This window comes from Pseudophryne corroboree, chromosome 9 (assembly GCF_028390025.1).
Source record: "Pseudophryne corroboree isolate aPseCor3 chromosome 9, aPseCor3.hap2, whole genome shotgun sequence".
Classification (NCBI taxonomy): domain Eukaryota; kingdom Metazoa; phylum Chordata; class Amphibia; order Anura; family Myobatrachidae; genus Pseudophryne; species Pseudophryne corroboree.
This window is the reverse complement of record NC_086452.1, coordinates 260,616,369-260,642,214: the sequence shown is the minus strand read 5'-3', so window position 1 is coordinate 260,642,214 and position 25,846 is coordinate 260,616,369. Positions and strand designations below refer to the sequence as shown.

The following is a 25,846-nucleotide window of genomic DNA, read 5'->3' as shown; positions in this document are numbered from 1 at the left end:
TAAACTAATAATGTGTACATTGAGCCATCAGAAAACAAAGGTTTCACTATCTCAGCCTCACTCAAAAAATTCTGAATTTCGGAATATTTGGATATGGGATACTCAACCTACATTTGCAAAGATATGGTAAGCCTGGGGCCTTATACGTTGCAGCAGCAACTTGTCAATCAGTGTTGAAAACATTCACTGAGATCTAGGTGTGTCTTTTATGTATTAAGAATCCACAATTAGCAGTAGTTAGCCACCAAACATTATGCAAGAAGCTGCCTTATTAGGAGGGGGATATCAGTCTTTAATTCTGAGTTATAGCACTTCCTTTTACCTGTGAGTTTAGACTTGTGATTTATGAAACCAGCCCCTGAGAGAGCTTATCTTTACGGATTCCCCAGGAATCCGTTCATTTGTAAGACTATTCCAAAAGCTTCAGAATGTTTTGCCAGAAGACAAACACGAGGTTAACAGAAAACTGCAACACAGATGGCACACTGACGTCTCCTCCGCTTCCTGTCTATCGGGTGTAGTAAAACCACCGACGTATTTATATTAACCATGTTAATTCTGATGCATCGAGAGGTTGTACTGAAGAAGGAAGCCTCAATTTATGGTTGTAAAAAAAACCCCCAAAAAACATTTATACATGCGTTTCACTAATGTTAGCTACAACCACTGTATATTCCACATGTGTACATTACTAATGGACAGCAGTCAGCTGCAGTTTATAAAAATATTTCCAGTTATCGTTTACAGTTTTGTGAGGCCTTCTTTACAAAACGGCTGCATTGTCTAAATAAGCTTTAGATAAGAAATACTGATGACACAGCAACTATATAAGGATACAATATTCACATAACATGGGCCTTATGCAATACAGCTTTGCGGCTCATATGCAGGTTACAAAGTTAAGGCACAATTTCCACGAGTGCTGGATGATTGCTATACTTTACTGTAGCATTAAGGGGCTCATTTATCAACGAGTGATAAAACTCATTGCGTATAATAAATGGTGCTCCAGGCAATCCGCTTCTAATTGTCATGTATTTGAAATATGAAAGTTGAGAGCTGAGTGGCTGGAGCACCATTTATCATATGCAACTAGTTTTAATCATTCACAACATGTTTTATCCCTCGTTGATAAAGGAGTCCATTAGGTTTATTCTGCATCAAAGTAAGTAGTTTACACATATGGAGGAAGATTTACTAAAGCTCCTAAAACAGACAAGTGGTGGTGTTGCCCATAGCAACCAGAGTCTAGCTATCATTTCTGTATTACAGTGTTTCCAAACATTGGTCCTCAAGGCACACTAACAGTCCAGGTTATAGTGATATCCATGCTTGAGCATAGATAGTTAAATCAAAATAACTGTAGTACTAATGAAGTCACCTGTGCTAAAGTATGGATATCCTTAAAATCTGGACTGTTAGTGTGCCTTCAGGACTGGTTGAGAAGCTCTATTGCATTTTATAAAAACTCTAGACAGATTCTGATTGGTTGTTATGGTTGTACACAGCAGGGGCGTAGCCAGAACTTTGAGGGCCCCATAGCAACATTTTGAAAGGCCCCTGCCCTAATGCTTCTAGAGAGACACATCCACAGCAATTGTTCATTTTAAACTCCATAATAATATATTCTGAACCACAGTAGTGCCGGGAATAGGTCATAGGGTCAACACATATTAGGTCGACAGTCAGTAGGTCGACCACTATTGGTTGACACAGTCATTAGGTCGACATGAACAAGGTTGATATGGAAAAAGGTTGACATGAGTTTAACTTTTTTTGGCGTCGTTTTCATCGTAAAGTGACCGGGAACCCCAATTAGTGCACAGTGTCCCCTCGCATGGCTTGCTTTGCTCACCATGCTTCGGGCAAGGTTACTATTCCCAATCGTAGTCCACGTAGATCGTAAAGTATAAAAAACAGTTCAAAAAATGAAAAAACTTAAGTCAACCTTTTTCTATGTCGACCTAGTGACCATGTCGACCAATAGTGGTCGACCTAATGTCCATATACCAGTAGTGCCTTAGTGAATATTATGCCCCATAGTAGTGCTCTGGTTTATTTTATGAACCATAGCAGTGCTCTAGTTCATTGTAGGGCCACCAGTACACAATACCCAATACGGTGACCCCAAGTCACATGATGACATGCAGCAGTTCATATTATGTCATATTACAGCATACTCCGTTCTTATTATGCTACACTATAGTGCCTCATTACAGATTCTCAGTTCAGATTATGAAACATTGTAATGCCCTCCAATTAATTGTATACCACATTACAATGAGCAAGTAAAGGGGCATAACTAGATATATTGAAGGCCCCAAGGCAAAGGTTTGTAAGGGCCCCTGCATATCACCCAAAGTGGGACCCTCTCAGCTTTGGCCATATAGCAGCTGCACTACCTGCACCTATGGTAGCTACGTCCTTGCACCACAGTCTGTTTTAGAAGCTTTAGTAAATCACCAACAACTTCACTAGAGTAATATGTTAATTATTCACCAGAGAGGCAACCCAAGTCTTGGTCTTTATGCGATTTCACAGGCCAGCTGTAGCACATGAAAGAAGAACCAGTGGCTTATCACTAGGATTGTATAGTAATACAACTGACCTCTCTGCCTATAACCTTTCCCATGCTTACTCACCCAGGTTGTCAGCACCTCTGGGAATGATCACATCAGCATACTTCTTGGTCTGCAATAAAACAATTAAGAGGACAAACTGTGTTTGAGAAGCATTGCTTATATCCTAGCAAGTGTCTGGAAAAGTAGGCACAAAATTATCAGCATGCTTGGTGTACACTATTGAGGACAGACTTTAGTACTGTACTCGTGATTATCTTGCCCTGAAAAAGATACTGGTAAGAATCAAAACGTCGGCTATACGATATTTAGCATGCAATAAAGTATATACAGTATACACACGTTATGGTAAGAACTTGCCATTGATAACGGTATTTCTCACAAGTTCACATGTTCCACAGGATAACATTGGGGATATGATGAAGCGACAACGGATTTGCACCAATCGGCCAAAGCTTTTCGGCCTCCCAGCATGCAACGGGCCCGCCTCCTGCTCAGGCAATTCTGTTGTATTCCCAAAGCTCAAGGCAGGAGCACCATAGATAGCCCTAATCAGGCGAGAAGAACACAGACACACACACTTCCGTACAAGAAGGAAGAGGTTAGTGAGTAAAAAGATCCTCAATACAGGTGCGTCAGGGTGGGATCCCTGTGGACTTAGGAGAAGTACCATTATCAACGGTAAGTTCTTACCAGAATGTATATTTCTCCGGCAGGGTCCACAGGTTATCCACAGGATAACATTGGGATTTCCCAAAGCAATTTAGTGGTGGGGACGCTCCTGATTGGACAGGAGAATCATTCGCCCGAATTCAGCATCGTGAGAGGCAAAGGTATCCATGACATAATGTCTAATGAATGTGTTAACAGAAGACCATGTGACTGCCTTATATATCTGTTCTGCTGAAGCACAACGTTGTGCTGCCCATGATGGACCTACCTTACGAGTAGAGCGAGCAGAGACATTAGCCAGAACAGGGAGATCAGCTTGAGAATATACTTCTGAAATCGTCATCTGAAGCCACCTTGACAGTGTCTGCTTATCAGTAGGCCATCCTTTCTTGTGAAATCCGTAGAGAATGAAGAGAGAATCTGTCTTTCTGATGGCACTGATACGATCCACGTAGATCCTTAAGTCACAGACCACGTCCAGCGATGCATCTCCCACAGAAAGGCCCAGTATCTGGAAAGCCAGGACTACAATTTCTTCGTTAAGGTGGAATTTAGACACCACATTAGGAAGATACCCAGATCTAGTTCTGAGAACTGCTTTATCTGGATTAAAAAATAAAATAAATAAATAAATACTCAGAAATGGGCAATGACATGACAATGCCCCTAAATCGGACACTCTCTTAGCTGACGCCATGGCCTGTAGAAAGAGAACTTTAGCTGTCAACCATTTAAGGGTGTGTACACATGGTGAGATCCTTGCTATGCCCGATTTTCACTTGCGATTTCCCTTGAACTCCCCGGAGCCCAGCACAACCGATTTTGACTAACTTTTCTTGAGATATGGACTATGTGTGCTTACGATTTTGGCTTATGTGAGATGTCATTGACATGTGAGATGAACTAGATAGTACACCGATCTAGCAAGGATTGACTTGCCTGCACAGTCTATCTTTTCTTGCGATGCCGACCTGGCAGGACCGCGCATCGGGATCGCAAGGTGACTTTCACCTTGCGATCTGCACTAACTTTTTTTTGCGATTTTGACTATATAGTCAAAATCGAAAGAAAACATCTCACCGTGTGTACACACCCCAAGATCCACTTTATTAAGTGGTTTAAATGGGGCTACTTGAAGGGCCTTTAGAACTATATTTAAGTCCAAAGGCACTGTAGAAGGAACAAAAGGAGGTTGAATGCGCAGCATTCCCTGGAAAAAAGTACGCACATCCTGTAAGTTGGCAATTTTCTCTCTCATACGTCCTAGAGGATGCTGGGGTCCACTTCATGACCATGGGGTATAGACGGTTCCGCAGGAGCCATGGGCACTCTTAAGACATTTCAATGGGTGTGAACTGGCTTCTCCCTCTATGCCCCTCCTCCAGACCTCAGTTCTAGAAATGTGCCCAGGCAGACTGGATGCACTCTAGGGGAGCTCTACTGAGCTTCTCTGAAAAGACTTATGTTAGGTTTTTTATTTTCAGGGAGAACTTCTGGCAACAATCTCCCTGCTTTGTGGGACTGAGGGGGCAGAAGTAGGAACCAACTTCCTGAAGAGTTTCATGGCTCTGCTTCTGGCTGACAGGACACCATTAGCTCCTGAAGGGTACTGAACGCTAGCCGTGTCTAGATGCTCACTCCCACAGCACGCCGTCACCCCCCTCACAGAGCCAGAAGTCAGAAGACAGGTGAGTAGAAGAAGACAGATCTTCTATCAAGTAAAGTGACGGCTGAGGTACAGCGCGGCTGGCGGGAGCGCAGCGCGCCATTGCTGCCCACACACACAGGCACTGCAGGTTGCAGGGCGTAGGGGGGGCGCCCTGGGCAGCAAAATACCTATATAAACGGGCAAAAAGGGGGCATAAGATGCCCAGGCACAGCCCTACCCCCGCCAGTATAAATATTATGCAATGTCTCTGAGGTAAAAACACGCCATTGCGGGGGCGGAGCTTTTTCCTCAGGCAGCCAGCAGACTGCTCAGTGCCATTTTCTCTCTCTCCTCAGGCTGCAGAGACAATGCTGGTCCTCCTCCACTTCTGACTACAAGTATCAGGGTGCATAAGGGGGGGCACAAGCGGTTTTGGTGCTTTACAAGTGTGTCTTACTGTGTAAAAAGCGCTGCATGTCAGTGGGTATTCTGTGTTCACAGGCATTAGATACTGGCGCTAGGGTTGTGAACTGGCTGCTCCTAAACTGTGTCCCTCTGACAGATTTTACTGTGAGTCTGTCCCCTATAAGTCCCAGTGTGTCTGTGTGGGTGTTGGGTGTGTGGGTGTCTGAGGCAGGGAGTTACTCCCCGGTGGAAGCCATTTTAGGGACACAGAGTTGTAATGTGCTGGCGCTGAAGGCACACCAAGAGCCTGCATGGGTGAAAGAAATACGTGATAGTATGCATCATATCAATAGGAGATTAGATAAATCTGAATCTCATGCTGAGTGCTGGAGAAAATCTGTGGAAGATGTGATTTTTCAGGGCTCTGTTCTTCCATCCGCAGGCGACCCCTCTGGGTCACATAAGAGACCATTTGCGAATATTGTGAATACTGATACCGACACGGACACTGATTCTTGTGTCGACGAGCGACTCCAGAGAAATAGATCATAAATTGGCAAAAAATATACAATATATGATTGTAGCTATAAGGGAAGTTCTGGAAGTCACAGAAGCCACTCCTGTACCTCAGGAGAAGGCTTATTTCTATAAAGAAAAGAAATCCAAGGTCACTTTCCCTCCATCCCACAAGCTTAATACTCTCTTTGAAGGGATGTGGGTGAATCCCGAAAAGACATTTCGTATTCCCAAGAGAATTCAGATAGCTTATCCTTTCCCTGTGGAGGACAGGAAAAAATGGGGAGTCACCCCCTGTGTTAAACAGTACACTGATCAGGTTGACCAAGAAGGTAATTCTCCCTGCACCTGGCACGGCTTCACTAAAAGAGCCGGCAGACCGAAAGATGGAAACTACATTGAAATCCATTTAAGTTGCCAATGGTACGCTGCTCAGGCCCACAATTGCTTGCGCGTGGGTGAGTCGCACTATTGAAAAATGGTCAGAAAGCGTGTCATCAGAAATTGACACGTTTGATAAAGATGAGATACTCCTTAGGTTAGGGAATATCAAAGACGCTGCCGCATACATGCTGGAAGCGATGAAAGATATTGGACTCTTGAGTTCACAAGCCGCTACCATGGCAGTATCGGCTCGGCGGGCGTTGTGGATTCGCCAGTGGAATGCGGATGCAGATTTCCAAAGAAATATGGAGGCTCTCCCATATAAAGGTGATGGCGGAGATGATGGTTCTCCTGCGTCAAAAAGGAGTCAATATAATTTCTTATTTAGACGATCTCCTGATAAAGGCGAAATCCAGGGAGCAGTTGTTACAAAACATCACTCTCCCTGACAACACGGTTGGATCATAAATTATCCAAAGTCACAGTTGGAACAGACGACAAGATTGTCTTTTCTCGGGATGATTCTGGACACAGAAGTTAAGGAGTATTTCTTCCGCTGGAAAAGGCTCTGGAAATCCATAAAATGGTAAAACATATATTGAAAACATCAAGTGTGTCGATCTATCAGTGCATTCGGTTGTTGGGGAAGATGGTGGCGGCCTACGAGGCCATATAGTTTGGCAGGTTCCATGCCAGAGTATTCCAGTGGGACCTGTTGGACAAATGGTCGGGATCCCACCTACACGTGCACCAGAAGATAATCCGGTCGTCAAAAGCCAGGATTTCACCTAATAGAGGGACGCAGGTTCGGGATTCAGGACTGGGTCCTGGTGACCACGGATGCAAGACTCCGAGGCTGGGGAGCTGTCACTCAGGGGGAAAGCTTCCAAGGAAAATGGTCAAGTCAGAAAGCCTGCCTTCACATAAACGTGCTGGAATTGAGAGCCATTTACAATGGCCTTCAACAAGCGGTACATCATCTTCAAGATCATCCCGTGCAGATCCAGTTGGACAATGTAACAGCAGTCGCGTACATAAACAGGCAGGGCGGAACGAAAAGCAGAGCGGCAACGGCAGAGGTGACAAAGATCCTCCTCTGGGCAGAAAGACATGTAAAGGCTCTGTCGGCAATTTTCATTCCAGGAGTAGACAACTGGGAAGCAGACTTCCTCAGCAGACACCATCTCCATCCAGGAGAGTGGGGCCTCCACCAAGAAGTCTTCGCAGAGGTGACAAGTATTTGGGGAGTTCCTCAAGTAGACATGATGGCATCTCGTCTCAACAAGAAGCTTCAGAAATATTGTTCCAGGTCGAGAGACCCTCAAGCAATAGCAGTGGATGCGCTGGTGGACCAGTGGGTGTTCCGGTCGGTATATGTCTTCCCTCCACTTCCGCTGATCCCAAAAGTGCTCAGGATCATAAGAAGAACATGAGTTCAAGCAATCTTCATTGCCCCAGACTAGCCAAGGAGGGCTTGGTACCCAGATCTTCAGGAGTTGCTCTTAAAAGATCCTCGGCCTCTTCCTCTTCGCGAGGACCTGCTGCAGCAGGGGCCGCGCGTGTATCAAGATTTACCACGGCTACGTTTGACGGCATGGCTATTGAGCGCCGGATCCTAGCCTGAAAGGGTATTCCCAAGGAAGTCACCCCCACCCTTATTCAGGCCAGGAAAGGAGTAACGTCGAAACATTACCACCGTATTTGGAGAAAATATGTGTCTTGGTGTGAGTCCAAGAAGGATCCTACGGAAGTGTTTCAGTTGGGACGTTTTCTCCATTTTCTGCAGGCTGGTGTGGAGGCGGGCCTCCGATTGGGATCAATCAAGGTCCAGATTTTGGCCTTGTCAGTGTTCTTCCAAAAATAATTGGCCTCTCTTCCAGAGATTCAGACCTTCGTGAAAGGGGTTCTGCACATCCAGCCTCCATTTGTGCCTCCAGTGGCACCATGGGACCTTAATGTGGTGTTGCAGTTCCTTCAATCGGATTGGTTTGAGCTTCTACAAGAGATAGAGTTGAAGTTTCTCCCTTGGAAAGTGGTGATGCTTTTGGCATTGGCATCCGCACGGCGGGTGTCTGAATTGGGGTCCTTGTCTCACAAGAGCCTTTACCTGATCTTCCATGAAGATAGGGCAGAGATGAGAACTCGTCAACATTTTCTTCCAAAGGTGGTTTCATCTTTCCACATAAACCAACCTATTGTGGTGCCAGGAGTTACCGACACGTTCACGGAGTTAAAGTATCTAGATGTGGTTAGGGCTTTGAAGATTTATGTCGCTAGAACAGTTCGAATACGGAAAACAGAGTCTTTGTTTGTCCTGTATTCTCCCAACAAGATTGCTTGGAAGCAGGACACCCAGACTATTGTGCGTTGGATCAAAGGTACTTTTCAGCACGCTCATACTACGGCTGGATTGCCGTTAGACGTCTGTGAAGGCCCATTCCACTAGGAAGGTGGGCTCATCCTGGGCGGCTGCCATGGGGGACTCGGCATTGCTACTTTGCCGAGCAGCTACTTGGTCGGGGTCAAACACATTTGCTAAATTCTACAAGTTTGACACTTCTGTCACTCGGTGCTGCAGGGTCATCCGCACTCTCCCGCCCGTAGTGGAGCTTTGGTATAAACCCCATGGTCGTGAAGTGGACCCCAGCATCCTCTAGGACGTATCAGAAAACAGGATTTTGATACCTACCAGTAAATCCTTTTCTGCTAGTCCGTAGAAGATGCTGGGCGCCCGTCCCAGTGCGTACTTTACCTGCAGTTTTTCGTTCATTAGGTTACACATGTTGTGTTATATTAGTTTTCAGCATGTTGCTGTAATTGGTTCATGCCTGTTGGCGTGTGTTCTGTTGAATGCCATGTTGTGCAGCATGGTTGAGGTGTGAGCTGGTATGTATCTCACCATTAGTATTAAAGTAAATCCTTTCCTTGAAATGTCCATCTCCCTGGGCACAGTTCCTATAACTGAGGTCTGGAGGAGGGACATAGAGGGAGGAGCCAGTTCACACCCATTGAAAAGTCTTAAGAGTGCCCATGGCTCCTGCGGAACAGTCTATACCCCATAGCCATGAAGTGGATCCCAGCATCCTCTACGGACTAGGAGAAAAGGATTTACCGGTAGGTATCAAAATCCTGTTTTTGGAATCATACAGTCAATGCTGACACTTGCACACTCAAGGAAGCCACCTTCAAACCTTTATCCATTTCTGCCTGAAGGAATGCGAAGACTATGGAAACTCTGAAAGACCTAGGGTCCATTTTCCAATGAATATAGGTTTGCCATATTCAGTGATAAATGTGAGCCGAGGAAGGTTTCCTTGCTCGGAGCATTGTTTGAATTACCCGTTGTGAAAATCCTCTTGACTTCAGGATAGAGGTTTCAAGAACCACGCCGTCAAAGACAGTCTATCCAGATGTGTGTGATAACAGGGACCCTGCATCAGTAGATCTGAATGGTGAGGGAGCAGGAGTGGAGCATCCATCGACATTCTCTGCAGATCTGTGTACCAATGTTTCTGGGCCAAGACGGAGCTATTAGTATCATGGCGCCCTTTCCTTGCTTTATCTTTCTCACCACCCTGGGTAATAGGGTGATTGGAGGAAACGCATAAGCCAGATTTAAGTCCCATCTCACCGACAGGGCATCCTCAAAGATCGCTCTAGGATCCTTTGCTCTTGACCCGTATGGGAGAACTTTGTTGTTCTGACGGGACGCCATGAGATCTATCTCTGGCAACCCCCACTTGTCGACTAGAGATTGGAAGACCTCTGGGTGTAGAGCCCATTCGCTTGCCTGAATGGCGTGTCGACTGAGAAAATCTGCTTCCCAGTTTAGGACTCCCGGACGAACATTGCGGACAAGGCTGGATGATGAAGTTCTGCCCACTTCAGTATGTGACTTACCTCCTTCATTGCTTTTCGGCTGCAAGTTCCTCCCTGATGCTTGAGGTACGCTACTGCCGTCGCATTGTCTGAGCGGATCTGAACTGGTTTTCCCCAAAGAATGTCCTTTGCCTGAATCAGTACCATGTATATGGCCTGAAGTTCCAATATATTTATTGGCAGGCAACCTTCTTCCTGGGTCCATTGCCCCTGAAAACACAACCTTCCCGACACTGCTCCCCAGCCTTGGAGACTGGTATCTGTTGTCAGAATTTCCCAATCTGATATCCAAAAGGGTCTCCCCTTGTCCAGATGGGATGCTTGTAGCCACCAGGATAATGACCTTCTTACTTCTATCGTAAGAACCATAGTCTACGTTTTAATCATCTGATGCAACCCATTCCATTTGGCAAGGATCAGATGCTGCAGAGGCCTGGAGTGAAACTGTGCATACTCTACCATGTCGAATGTTGACACCATCTATCCCATCAAACGCATTGCTGCGTGAATGGATACCTTATGGACTGTGTAGCAAGTCCTGAATCTTTGACTGAACCTTAGATATCTTGTTCAGAGGTAAAATTAATCTCTGGAGACTTGAATCCAGTACAGCCCCCAAATGAGTCATCCACTGTGACAGAACCAGAGACAATTTTGCCCCATTTATGGGCCACCCGTGCATTTGCAGACACGTTAGAGTCTGTTGCAGATGACATAGGAGCAATTCCTGCGACTGTGCCAGGATTAAAAAATCGTAGAGGTATGGAAAAATTCTTATACCCTGCTGGCGGAGATAAGCTGCCATTACCACCATAATCTTGGTAAATACTCTGGGGGCTGTGGCTAACCCAAAAGGTAGGCCCTGGAAGTGAAAATGCTGTTAGAGGATAGCGAACCTGAGATAACACTGATGGGACAGTGCTATAGGAACCTGTAGGTACGCATCCTGGATATTCAGGGATACCATATAATCCCCTGGCTCCATGACCAAAATGATAGAACGTAAAGTCTCCATATGAAACGGAGGTACCCAAATGTATTTGTTCAGCACTTTGGGTTTGAGAATGGGCTGGAATGCCCCATTTGGTTTCTGAACTAGAAACAGGTTGGAGTAAAAACCCTGTCCTCGTTGTGCAGGAGGAACTGGAATGACTACTCCTGACTGAAGCAATTTCTGTACTGCCTCTTGCAAAGCCCTGGCCTTCGACTCTACCCGAGACGGGCTGGTACTACAAAAAAAAACAAAAAACAAAAAAAACCTTCGCGGAGGTTGCTTTTTGAAGACAGAAGCATAACCTAGAGATATCGCTTCCTGCACCCAGGCATCTGTTGTAGACTGCTGCCAGATCTGTGCAAACTGAAGAAGTCGGCTCCCCACCCTGGGATCCCTCAGGTGGAGGCCTGCACCATCAGGCTGATGGCTTATTATCTGTTTTACCAACCGGTCATCTGGTAGCCCAATGCTTTTTACAGTCTTACCAGACTTGCTGTATTGGGACTGCCAGCCATCACTTTTTCCTTCAGCTTTTCCTTGAGACCGAAAGGTCCGAAAAGCTGGAACTTTAAGTTTGAAATTGTATGTGGAAAGAAACTTTACCTTCTTGGAGTCTGCTTCGGACTCCAAAATATCTGTCAATTCTTTACCAAAAAGAATATCTCCAGAAAAAGTCAAAGATTCCAAAACCTTCTTAGATTCTGAATCAGCTTTCCACATACATAGCCAAACTGCTCTGCAAGCAGCTATTGTTGCAGCTGATGCCCTGGAGGCAATAGTACCCATATCCAATGCTGCTTCTTCCAAGAACATTGCAGCCTGTTTTATATGTGCTATATGGGATTTTTGCTCTCTAGATGCTATTAAAAAATAACCCTGCAATGCATCAGCCCGGGCAGCCACTGCCTTTGCCATCCAAGCTGAAGCCATGGCTGGCCTCATGACTGCCCCAGAAAGGGAAAAAATGATTTTTAAAAAACCATCCACTCTCCTATCCATGACATCATTTGATGATGTTGAAGGCAAAGGTAATGTAGATTTTCACATTAATTGAATCACATGCATATCTATTTTAGGAGCCACCTCCCTTTTTAATTAATCCCCAGCTGGAAGAGTATAATTGGAATTTCATTTCTTAGGAATTCTAAACTTCTTATTGGGCGTAGCCCAAGCCACTTCCATGATTTCCGTCAGCTGATCTGACTCCGTAAACTCAGTCTTAACTATTTTGGGATGTTTTAACACAGGCACTGCTGAATCTTCTACGGATAGAATGGTTTTCATTGTTTTAATTAACTCCGCTATATCCACTGAGCTGAGACCTTCCTCCTCCACTTCGTATGCTGAAGTAGAATTTATTGAGCTTTCATCCTCCGATGGATCCTTATCTGAAACATGTGTAGCCTGTGAGAATGAAGATTTACTTACCACTGGCTTATCAGCCTGTTTCTTTCGAGAGGCTGCTGCTGGAAGTGATAAACCGCAGGTGGGAAGCTGAATGTAAGGGTTAATCGTGTAACCTATCCCTGGTACAGGAGTTGGAGGAATTATCCGTTCAGCTATACTGGATAATGTCTGTACAAACACTGCCCAAGGTGGATCAACCTGCACCTGAATCTGCCTTGTATTTTTCAAGAGACCCTGGTGAAAGCTAAAACAATTTGCACGCAAACCATCCCGAACCAGATCCTGAGAGGTTAACCCAGCTTTGCAAGACAAACATGATTTGAGTGTTGGTGTTGCTGTGAATGTATCTTCCTCACCTTTGCCGCTCTTAGACATGATAAATTATCAACACTTCCACAGTGTACTACACAATTTGTGACTGTAATCAGTTTCAGCTTTTTAGAGTGACATACAATCCGACTCTACCCATGCACCAGCATTGAGGATCGGAATATATAGAAACATAAATACAGTAAATTCAGCAAGCACACTAGAAGTCAGTCACATGTTATACATTAGTATAATAAGCAATATAAGCACATCATCAGCTACAATTATATTTCAAGTATGTAGGAGAACATATTACTGATTCATGTTCAAAAAGATCTACCGTATTCAGACGCATAGTGAAAGAAACAATCAGTAATAGTATACAGACTCTTATGCAATAGGCACTTATCTAACTATTCGTACTCAAAAGGTAGATAGAGACTTAGTGCTGTATTACCCGTACTCAGAGTGGGATACAGGGAGACTCACCCCGCTTCCAGGACCGATCAATATGTTTGCAAACGCTGTGTGGATCCAGATGCTACTAGTGTACACTGTCACTCCATGAACCTATAGTGAACACAGACGCTCAGTGAACACAGATGCACCAGTCACACAGCCGCTTATGCTGCGACTGGGTCCCCTTCATGTACAGCGTCTGAGACGGAAGCAGGAAAAACAGTGCATGGCGGGAGACTCGAAGGAAACTGGTCATGAACCGGCGGGAGGGGCGACCAGGAGAGCGTCTGACTCCCTACTGCTGACATCAACCCTAGGGATCACGGCCTCATACTATTCCTGGAGCCTCTGATCCTTAATGCCTAGCGCTGGTGCACCCGAGGTAGCAGCCGCTTCAGCGACTGTTTGGTAGTCTCCTCCCAAAACAGTGCGGCTGTGTCCCTATTTCCCTTCTAAGCCGATGCCTTATCTTCTCCCCGTGCTCCGGCCACAGCCTGGTAACATCTGCTGGACCTGCTAGTATATCAGACAGACGCCCGCCGAAACAGCACTGTACTCATGGGTAAGCATTGTCGTGACCCAAGGGAGAGTTGTTGGAGCGACTCTTTCTAAGGTATACGTATAAAACGCTGTTTAGAAAGATCACTCAAAAAAATAGTAAGACTAAAATAAGAATTTACTCACCGGTAATTCTATTTCTCGTAGTACGTAGTGGATGCTGGGGACTCCGTAAGGACCATGGGGAATAGACGGGCTCCGCAGAAGACTGGGCACTCTAAAGAAAAGATTAGGTACTATCTGGTGTGCACTGGCTCCTCCCTCTATGCCCCTCCTCCAGACCTCAGTTAAGGAAACTGTGCCCAGAAGAGCTGACACTACAAGGAAAGGATTTGGAATCCAGGGTAAGACTCATACCAGCCACACCAATCACACCGTACAACTTGTGATAACCATACCCAGTTAACAGTATGAACAACAATTGAGCCTCATTCAACGGATGGCTCATAACAATAACCCTTTATTAAGCAATAACTATATACACGTATTGCAGAAGAAGTCCACACTTGGGACGGGCACCCAGCATCCACTACGGACTACGAGAAATAGAATTACCGGTGAGTAAATTCTTATTTTCTCTGACGTCCTAGTGGATGCTGGGGACTCCGTAAGGACCATGGGGATTATACCAAAGCTCCCAAACGGGCGGGAGAGTGCGGATGACTCTGCAGCACCGAATGAGCAAACACAAGGTCCTCCTCAGCCAGGGTATCAAACTTGTAGAACTTAGCAAATGTGTTTGAACCCGACCAAGTAGCAGCTCGGCAAAGCTGTAACGCCGAGACCCCTCGGGCAGCCGCCCAAGAAGAGCCCACCTTCCTTGTGGAATGGGCTTTCACCGATCTTGGATGCGGCAATCCAGCCGCAGAGTGAGCCAGCTGAATCCAGCGAGCGATAGTCTGCTTCGAAGCAGGAGCACCCTGCATACAGAATAAACAGCGAGTCAGTCTTCCCGACTCCAGCCGTTCTGGAAACATATATTTTCAAAGCCCGGACTACGTCCAGCAACTTGGAATCCTCCAAGTCCCGAGTAGCCGCAGGCACCACAATAGGTTGGTTCAAATGAAACGATGATACCACCTCAGGGAGAAATTGGGGACGAGTCCGCAATTCTGCCCTGTCCATATGGAAGATCAGATAGGGGCTTTTACATGACAAAGCCGCCAATTCTGACACCCGCCTAGCCGATGCTAAGGCCAACAGCATGACCACTTTCCACGTGAGGTATTTTAGCTCCACGGTCTTAAGTGGCTCAAACCAGTGGGATTTCAGCAAATCCAACACAACGTTAAGATCCCAAGGTGCCACTGGTGGCACAAAAGGAGGCTGAATATGCAGCACTCCCTTTACAAACGTCTGAACCTCAGGCAGTGAAGCCAGTTCTTTTTGAAAGAAAATGGATAGAGCCGAGATCTGGACCTTTATGGACCCTAATTTGAGGCCCATAGTCACACCTGACTGTAGGAAGTGCAGAAATCGAAACAGCTGGAATTCCTCTGTAGGGGCATTCCTGACTTCACACCAAGCAACATATTTTCGCCATATACGGTGATAATGCTTAGCTGTCACATCCTTCCTAGCTCTTATCAGCATAAATTACTTCATCCGGGATACCCTTTTCAGCTAGGATCCGGTGTTCAACCGCCATGCCGTCAAACGCAGCCGCGGTAAGTCTTGGAACAGACAGGGCCCCTGTTGCAACAGGTCCTGTCTGAGAGGCAGAGGACATGGGTCCTCTGTGATCATCTCTTGTAGCTCTGGGTACCAAGTCCTTCTTGGCCAATCCGGAACGATGAGAATTGTTCTCACTCCTCTTTTTCTTACTATTCTCAGCACCTTGGGTATGAGAGGAAGAGGAGGAAACACATAGACCGACTGGAGCACCCACGGTGTTACCAGTGCGTCCACAGCTATCGCCTGAGGGTCCCTTGACCTGGCGCAATATCTTTTTAGATTTTTGTTTAGGCGGGATGCCATCATGTCCACCTGTGGCCGTTCCCACCGATGTGTCCAGAATCAAACCCAGGAAGGGCAGACGTGTCGTAGGAATCAGCTGCGACTTTGGAATATTCAGAATCCAGCCATGCCTTAGCAACACTTCCTGAGAGTGTGCTACGCTGAGCAACAACTGCTCCCTGGACCTCGCCTTTATGAGGAGATCGTCCAAGTACGGGATAACTAACTCCTTGCTTCCGAAGGAGTACCATCATTTCCGCCATTACCTTGGTAAATACTCTCGGAGCTGTGGACAGACCAAACGGCAACGTCTGGAATTGGTAATGACAGTCCTGTACCACAAACCTGAGGTACTCCAGGTGAGGCGGATAAATGGGGACATGCAAGTACGCATCCTTGATGTCCAGAGATACCATAAAATCCCCCTCTTCCAGGCTTGCAATGACCGATCTGAGCGATTCCATTTTGAACTTAAACGTTTTCATGTAAATGTTCAAGGATTTTAAATTTAGAATGGGTCTTACCGAACCGTCTGGTTTCGGTACCACAAACAGTGTGGAATAGTAACCCTTTCCCTGCTGAAGGGGGGGTACCATTATTATCACTTGCTGGAGATACAGCTTGTGAATCGCCGCCAGGACTACGTGAGAGAAGCTGGCAAGGCAGATTTTAGGTAACGGTGAGGGGGGGGGGGGGGGGGGGGGTGTCACTTCGAACTACAGCTTGTATCCCTGAGATACAATCTGTATAGCCCAAGGATCCACCTGTGAGCGAACCCACTGATTGCTGAAGTTTCGGAGACGCGCCCCCACCGCTCTTGGCTCCGCCTGTGGAGCTCCAGAGTCATGCGGTGGACTTAGTGGAAGCCGGGGAGGACTTTTGTTCCTGGGAACTGGCTGCATGGTGCAGCTTCTTTCCTCTACCCCTGCCTCTGGCAAGAAAGGATGCACCTCTGACTTTCTTGCTTTTTTGAGAACGAAAGGACTGCATTTGGTAATACGGTGCTTTCTTAGGTTGTGAGGAAACCTGTGGCAAGAAAGTCGACTTTCCAGCTGTCGCTGTGGATACGAGGTCCGAGAGACTGTCCCCAAACAATTCCTCACCTCTATAAGGCAAAACCTCCATGTGTTTTTTTAGAGTCGGCATCCCCTGTCCATTGCCGAGTCCATAAGACCCTCCTGGCAGAAATTGACATTGCATTTATTCTAGAGCCCAGCAGGCAAATGTCCCTCTGGGCATCCCGCATATATAAGACGACGTCTTTTATATGGCCAAGGGTTAGCAATACGGTATCCCTGTCCAGGGTATCTAACCCCTCCGACAAAGTATCTGTCCATGCTGCTACAGCACTGCACATCCAGGCTGAAGCAATAGCCGGACTCAGTAGAGTACCAGAGTGTGTATACACTGACTTCAAGATACCCTCCTGCTTCCTATCCGCAGGCTCCTTTAGGGCGGCCGTATCCTGAGACGGCAGGGCTACCCTCTTAGATAAGCGCGTCAGCGCCTTGTCCACCCTAGGGGAGGATTCCCAACGTAACCTATCCGTTGGCGGGAAAGGGTACGCCATTAGTAATCTTTTGGGAATTACCACTTTCTTATCAGGGGAAGACCACGCTTCTTCACATAACTCATTTAATTCATGAGACGGGGGAAAAGTCACTGCCTGCTTTTTTCCCCCAAACATATGTACCCTCTTGTCAGGGACAGGGTCATCCTCTGAAATGTGTAAAACATTTTTCATTGCAATAATCATGTATCGGATGGCCTTGGTCATTTTAGGCTGTAATTGTGCCTCATCCTCGTCGACACTGGAGTCAGACTCCGTGTCGGCATCCGTGTCAACCAACTGAGATAGTGGGCGTTTTTGAGACCCTGCCGGCCTCTGAGGCGCCTGGGCAGGCCCGGGTTGAGGGCCCGGCTGTCCCCCGGCTGCAACGTCATCAAACCTTTTATGTAAAGAGTTTACATTGTCATTTAAGACCTTCCACATATCCATCCAATCAGGTGTCGGCCCCGACACCACATTTATTTGCACTTGCTCCGCCTCCACGTAACCCTCCTCATCAAACATGTCGACACAGCCGTACCGACACACAGCACACACACAGGGAATGCTCAGACTGAGGACAGGACCCCACAAAGGTCTTTGGGGAGACAGAGAAAGAGTATGCCAGCACACACCACAGCGCTATATAACTCAGGGATACACTGATTACCCAATAGCTGCTGAAATATAACTTTGGCGCCTAAATTTATGTGCCCCCCCTCTCTTTTTACCCTTCTGCTACCAGGATACTGCAGGGGAGAGCCTGGGGAGCGTCCTTCCAGCGGAGCTGTGAAGAAAAATGGCGCTGGTGTGCCGAGAAAGAAGGCCCCGCCCCCTCAGCGGCGGGCTTCTGTCCCGCTTTCAGTGATAGAAAATGGCGGGGGATTTACATATATACAGTTCCTGACTGTATATATGTAGGTTTAATGCCACAAGGTACTCAAATTGCTGCCCAGGGCGCCCCCCCCCCCCCCCCCCAGCGCCCTGCACCCTACAGTGATTGGAGTGTGTGGTGTGCTGTGGGAGCAATGGCGTACAGCTGCGGTGCTGTGCGCTACCTTAATGAAGACAGAAGTCTTCAGCCGCCGATTTCACTGTCTTTCCAGCTTCTGTTCTTCTGGCTCTGCGAGGGGGACGGCGGCGCGGCTCCGGGAACGGACGATCGAGGACAGCTGCCTGTGTTCGAACCCTCTGGAGCTAATGGTGTCCAGTAGCCTAAGAAGCGCAACCTAGCTGTAAACAGGTACGTTTGCTTCTCTCCCCTCGGTCCCACAGCAGTGAGTCTGTTTCCAGCAGAAGCTCACTGAAAATAAAAAACCTAACAAATACTTTCTTTAACTAGCAGGCTCAGGAGAGCCCACTAGGAGCACCCAGCTCTGGCCGGGCACAGCTTCTAACTGAGGTCTGGAGGAGGGGCATAGAGGGAGAAGCCAGTGCACACCAGATAGTACCTAATCTTTTCTTTAGAGTGCCCAGTCTCCTGCGGAGCCTGTCTATTCCCCATGGTCCTTACGGAGTCCCCAGCATCCACTAGGACGTCAGAGAAAAAAATAAAATAAGAAAGCTTAGGGCTGCTAAAAACCAGCAGCCCTCTGACCATGGTCCGGCTCCTGCCGCACCAAAACAAAAAACTGATTTGCCTGAGCCAGGAGGCGAGGATATATGAACAGGCCCGTTGCATGCTGGGAGGCCAAAAAGCTTTGACCGATTTGTGCAAATCCGCTGTCGCTTCATCATATCCTCAATGTTATCCTGTGGATAACCTGTGTACCTTGCCGGAGAAAAGATCATTTGAGATCTGGGAGAGTGCCTTTTTTCCCTACACACACGTAAAATACAGTAAATTATAATATATACACATACATATATATACACACACATACATACATACATACATACACTTTTTTTTAAATGGGCAAAATTTTAAAGTCTTTGTTTCAGTGGACATCTTTATTCTCTAAATATCTCTTTCACTGCAAGTGGGTAATGTTGGTAACTCACGAGGGAATTACAGCAGGTTCTGTTGCAGTAAAGGGCCCTACACACTAGCCGATCCGCCGCCAAGCTGCCCGACGGCGGATACGGCCGACCCGGCGGCGGGGGGCAGTGACGGGGGGAGTGAAGTTTCTTCACTCCCCCCGTCACCCGGCTCCATAGAACTGCAGGCAAATATGGACGAGATCGTCCATATTGGCCTGCATGTACAGCCGACGGGGGACCAGCGATGAACGAGCGCGGGGCCGCAAACCGTTCATCGCTGGAGCCTCCAAACTGAAAGATATGAACGAGTTCTCGTTCATTTATGAACGAGACCGTTCATATCTTTAAAAAAATCGGCCAGTGTGTAGGGCCTATTACAAACAAAACCATTTGCATTAACCGAAATATTAATGTATAATATAACAACCTGCACAGCTGATGAAATGCATTTTCTTTGGGATACAAATGTTGCACAAAATCAAAATAAAACCCCAACAATGCCACACTGTAAAATCAAGGAGTGTGGAAAGGTTTTGCTTTTGCTGTATATTCCAGGCACTATTTATAAAGTGGTGATGACCCCATTCTCTGTCATTTTATAAAGGGATTAGCACCACTTTGTGCAATTCATGAAAACGTGCCTCCACAGAAATGAAGGATTTCCTGTGTGTGGCTTTTATAATTGGAGTCGATATTATGCCAACAGTATGTTATAGAGAATGTGAAGTCTGCAATTAATTAATGTGATGATCAATGGTTATCACAGGAGAAAAACGAAGGCCATCTCAGGATGGCATTGTGCTTACTTACCTTAGTGGTGGCGAGTACACTACTCTTGCGGAGAAAAGGGAAAGTTTCCATGCACAGCCTTTTTCCCATGGAGATGTGGGATAATGTTTCTTGTGTGTACACGGGCTCTATAGCCTGCTCAGCATAAATGCATCTACTTTTTACAAACTGAGTCATGACAGCAAAATGGTGTTTTATAACTACAGCCCTAAGTGCAAAGTAGTCAGGTGTTTTTACAGTAATGCTGCATTTTACTCACATCTTATTCATGGGAAACTATAAATACCAACTATATTGTGCAGTTTTTCCACAATCAACTTTAACAAAAATAACAGTCTTTTCAAGGGTTATATAAAATATTCTGTCTCACCAAGAGTGGGATGTACTAGCCTTGCGGTGTACATCCCACCACACATCATGACGATACCAATCGCATATGCACTAACATATGCGATTCGTATTGCAAAGGACAGCTCTCACAATAAAAGCCATCCTTTGCGATGCGCTCCGTTACCTGGACTTCCAGGTTTATGACCCGGGAGTCAGTCTGCGCAGAAGGACGTGGCGGCCATGGGGCATGCTGTGATCCCTCACAGCACGATGCGGTTAGGAGCCCATAGGCTTTTATAGGGTAACGCCGCACTGGAGCCCCGGCATCGGGCTTTAGTACACTTAGAAATACGGTAAAAACCTGTTTAATGGGGGTTTTACCACATTTCTACTTTAGTACATCCCACCCCCAAGAGTGTACAATTGTTCTGTTACTATTTTATCATCAATAATTACCTCTACTTTACACTAACGAGTCTATACTATTAGTTACGAGTTGCCATTGCAATAGCGTAGAACCGCCAACAGTGACACCCCAGTTCGCCCTGGGCTTGCGGATTTTTGTATGCAGCCCTACATGTCTGAGAACAAACATCAGGGAGTCCAGAATACAGTGTGTGTGCTAGTTTTCAATGAATATAGTTGACAGCTCTAAATAGTAAATAAATTACTTACAGGCAGGCAGAACTCCTCAAAGGCCGGCTTCACAAAAGTGATGTACTGAGAAAGAACCTGCTCTAAATCACGACCTCGTTCGTTAATGTCTCTTAGCACTGAATAGAGAGAAACAGGACATACATGTAAAACAAGACAAAAAATAAAATAAAAAAATAAAAGACCTAGCAGGCCAGAAAAGTGTGCTAGGGTCTTAAAAAGTTTTTATTTTTTATTAATGCTTATAGAAAATGCCAATACATAGTTTTACAAATGCCAGTAGGTGCTTGCTGGGACCTGTAGTGAACCTATTCAACAGTTTTCACTTTTTATGTATTTATTTTTTTATCCCTGCACATCTTCAACATGAATCTTTACCACAGATCTAAACAGTAATCTGTAACAGATACACCTACCAACAGGTGCGTGTCCCTGTCTGCATCTGTCAAGTCTGCATCTGACCTAATTTAAGTGTACATGCCCTTACACTACTTGGGGAAGTCTACACTCTCCTTCCCTTCATGCTATGCCTCTCCAGTCAGATGTGACAGACTCTGTATTGCCCATAAGCATTCATTCTCTTTATGGTCAAGTTCAGTGCAAATCTGTGGATTTTATGATATTCAAAAGTGTAAGCAGAAATTTACATCAGCCCACAGTGGGAGACTGAACACCTCTATTAAGAAAAAAAACCAACAAACAAAATTAAAAAAACAAAATAGTATCTTTCAACTAATTTCCAGCTTTGGGGAGTATCCAATTAACAGCAATAACACAATCTACGATCGCTGCTAAAGTTAGCGCACCTATGTTGCAAAAAAAGTAGCTTATCGCGGACTGCGTGCTCCCGTTTTTCACACCCATTCTATTCCAAAATAGCGAAAATGGGATTTGTGCAGTAATTCTAGCTGGCAAAACCAGAATTAAATATGGAAGTAAATGGGAACATCTGCCTGTACCCCCCAAAAAAGCCAAACTAGTGTAAGAAAACATTATAGAAATCTATTAGTGACCATAATAAAACTGCTTGGTGTAATTAATTTGGGTCAAATGGCTGTTATATGCATTTATTTTAAAAGGTAAAAAAAAAAAAAAAAAAGATCGAAAGCAAATTTTTTTTGCAAAATTAGTGCGCTCATTAAATTTGGGGTACATAAAAATGCTTATAAGTATTTATATTTGGGTAATTTTAGGGGACTTAAAAAATAAGAATTTACTCACCGGTAATTCTATTTCTCGTAGTCCGTAGCGGATGCTGGGGACTCCGTAAGGACCATGGGGAATAGACGGGCTCCGCAGGAGACTGGGCACTCTAAAAGAAAGATTAGGTACTATTTGGTGTGCACTGGCTCCTCCCTCTATGCCCCTCCTCCAGACCTCAGTTAGGGAAACTGTGCCCGGAAGAGCTGACACTACAAGGAAAGGATTTGGAATCCAGGGTAAGACTCATACCAGCCACACCAATCACACCGTACAACTTGTGATAACCATACCCAGTTAACAGTATGAACAACAACTGAGCCTCAATCAACGGATGGCTCATAACAATACCCTTTAGTAAGCAATAACTATATACACGTATTGCAGAAGAAGTCCGCACTTGGGACGGGCGCCCAGCATCCACTACGGACTACGAGAAATAGAATTACCGGTGAGTAAATTCTTATTTTCTCTGACGTCCTAGTGGATGCTGGGGACTCCGTAAGGACCATGGGGATTATACCAAAGCTCCCAAACGGGCGGGAGAGTGCGGATGACTCTGCAGCACCGAATGAGCAAACTCAAGGTCCAGGGTATCAAACTTGTAGAACTTAGCAAATGTGTTTGAACCCGACCAAGTAGCAGCTCGGCAAAGCTGTAAAGCCGAGACCCCTCGGGCAGCCGCCCAAGAAGAGCCCACCTTCCTTGTGGAATGGGCTTTTACTGATTTTGGATGCGGCAATCCAGCCGCAGAGTGAGCCAGCTGAATCGTGCTACAGATCCAGCGAGCAATAGTCTGCTTCGAAGCAGGAGCGCCAACCTTGTTGGCTGCATACAGACTAAACAGCAAGTCAGACTTTCTGACTCCCGCCGTTCTGGAAACATAAATTTTCAAAGCCCGGACTACGTCCAGCAACTTGGAATCCTCCAAGTCCCTAGTAGCCGCAGGCACCACAATAGGTTGGTTCAAATGAAACGATGATACCACCTTTGGAAGAAATTGGGGACGAGTCCTCAATTCTGCCTGGTCCATATGGAAGATCAGATAAGGGCTTTTACATGACAAAGCCGCCAATTCTGACACACGCCTAGCCGAAGCTAAGGCCAATAGCATGACCACTTTCCACGTGAGATATTTTAGCTCCACGGTCATAAGTGGCTCAAACCAGTGGGATTTCAGGAAATCCATCACAACGTTAAGATCCCAAGGTGCCACTGGTGGCACAAAAGGAGGCTGAATATGCAGCACTCCCATTACAAACGTCTGAACCTCAGGCAGTGAAGCCAGTTCTTTTTGAAAGAAAATGGATAGGGCCGAGATATGAACCTTTATGGACCCTAATTTGAGGCCCATAGTCACACCTGACTGTAGGAAATGCAGAAAACGACCCAACTGGAATTCCTCTGTAGGGGCCTTCCTGGCCTCACACCAAGCAACATATTTCGGCCATATGCGGCGATAATGCTTTGCTGTCACATCCTTCCTAGCTCTTATCAGCGTAGGAATTACTTCATCCGGTATACCCTTTTCCGCTAGGATCCGGCGTTCAACCGCCATGCCGTCAAACGCAGCCGCGTTAAGTCTTGAAACAGACAGGGTCCCTGTTGCAACAGGTCCCGTCTGAGAGGCAGAGGCCATGGGTCCTCTGTGATCAACTCTTGTAGCTCTGGGTACCAAGTCCGTCTTGGCCAATCCGGGACGATGAGTATTGTTCTCACTCCTCTTTTTCTTACTATTCTCAGCACCTTGGGTATAAGAGGAAGAGGAGGAAACACATATACCGACTGGAACACCCACGGTGTCACTAGTGCGTCCACAGCTATCGCCTGAGGGTCCCTTGAACTGGCGCAATATTTTTTTAGCTTTTTGTTTAGGCGGGACGCCATCATGTCCACCTGTGGCCGTTCCCACCGATTTACAATCTGCTCGAAGACTTCTTGATGAAGTCCCCACTCTCCCGGGTGGAGGTCGTGCCTGCTGAGGAAGTCTGCTTCCCAGCTGTCCACTCCCGGAATGAACACCGCTGACAGTGCTTGCACGTGATTCTCCGCCCAACGCAGAATCCTTGGGGCTTCCGCCATTGCCACCCTGCTTCTTGTGCCGCCCTGGCGGTTTACATGGGCGACTGCAGTGATGTTGTCTGACTGAATCAGCACTGGTTGGTCTTGAAGCAGGGGCTCCGCTTGACTCAGGGCATTGTATATGGCCATTAATTCCAGTATGTTTATGTGCAGACAAGTCTCCTGACTTGACTACAGGCCCTGGAAGTTTCTTCCTTGAGTGACTGCCCCCCATCCGCGGAGGCTTGCATCCGTGGTCACCAGGACCCAGTCCTGTATGCCGAACCTGCGGCCCTGAAGAAGATGAGCACTCTGCAGCCACCACAGAAGAGACACTCTGGCCCTTGGGGACAGGGTGATCAGCCGATGCATCTGAAGATGCGATCCGGACCACTTGTCCAACAGATCCCACTGAAAGATCCTGGCATGGAACCTGCCGAAGGGAATGACTTCGTATGACGCCACCATCTTTCCCAGTACTCGCGTGCAGTGGTGCCGTTTTGGTTTCAGGAGGTCTCTGACCAGAGTCACTAACTCCTGAGCCTTTTCCTCCGGGAGAAACACCTTCTTCTGTTCTGTGTCCAGAATCATACCCAGGAATGGCAGACACGTCGTAGGACACAGCTGCGACTTTGGAATATTCAGAATCCAGCCGTGCTGTAGCAACACTTCCTGAGAGTATGCTACGCTGACCAACAACTGCTCCCTGGACCTCGCCTTTATGAGGAGATCGTCCAAGTATGGGATAACCGTAACTCCTTGCTTCCGAAGGAGTACCATCATTTCCGCCATTACCTTGGTAAAAACTCTCGGTGCCGTGGAGAGCCCAAACAGCAACGTCTGGAATTGGTAATGACAGTCCTGTACCACAAACCTGAGGTACTCCTGGTGAGGTGGATAAATGGGGACATGCAAGTACGCATCCTTGATGTCCAGAGATACCATAAAATCCCCCTCTTCCAGGCTCGCAATGACCGCTCTGAGCGATTCCATCTTGAACTTGAACTTTTTCATGTAAATGTTCAAGGATTTTAAATTTAGAATGGGTCTTACCGAACCGTCTGGTTTCGGTACCACGAACAGTGTGGAATAGTAACCCTTTCCCTGCTGAAGGGGGGGTACCAGTATTATCACTTGCTGGAGGGGGTGGTCTTCTGTATGCCGGCGGTCGGGCTCCCGGCGCTCAGTATACCGGCGCCGGGAGCCCGACAGCCGGCATACCGACACTTATTTTCCCTCGTGGGGGTCCACGACCCCCATAGAGGGAGAATAAAATAGTGTGGCGCGCGTAGCGCGCCACCGTGCCCGTAGCGTGGCGAGCGCAGCGAGCCCGCAAGGGGCTCATTTGCACTCGCCACACTGTCGGTAAGCCGGCGGTCGGGCGCCGGTATGCTGGTCGCCGGGAGCCCGACCGCCGGCCAGCCGTAGTGAACCCGCTGGAGGTACAGCTTGTGAATTGCCGCCAGGACTACCTCCCTCTCCGTGGGAGAAGCTGGCAAGGCAGATTGTAGGTAACT

General features: G+C 46.7%; 1 protein-coding gene across 3 annotated transcripts in view; it reads right to left on the bottom strand.

Moving 5' to 3' along the window:
* UCK2 (uridine-cytidine kinase 2) overlaps window positions 1–25,846 on the bottom strand; it is a 176,711-nt gene that overhangs the window by 5,368 nt on the left and 145,497 nt on the right. For all 3 annotated transcript variants that reach the window (XM_063940254.1, XM_063940252.1, XM_063940253.1), the window contains exons 5-6: window positions 21,090–21,187; window positions 2,643–2,691 (exon numbers count right to left, since the gene is read on the bottom strand). In XM_063940254.1, coding sequence (XP_063796324.1) covers window positions 2,643–2,691; window positions 21,090–21,187 — 147 coding nt within the window. The remainder of the gene's footprint in view (window positions 1–2,642; window positions 2,692–21,089; window positions 21,188–25,846) is intronic.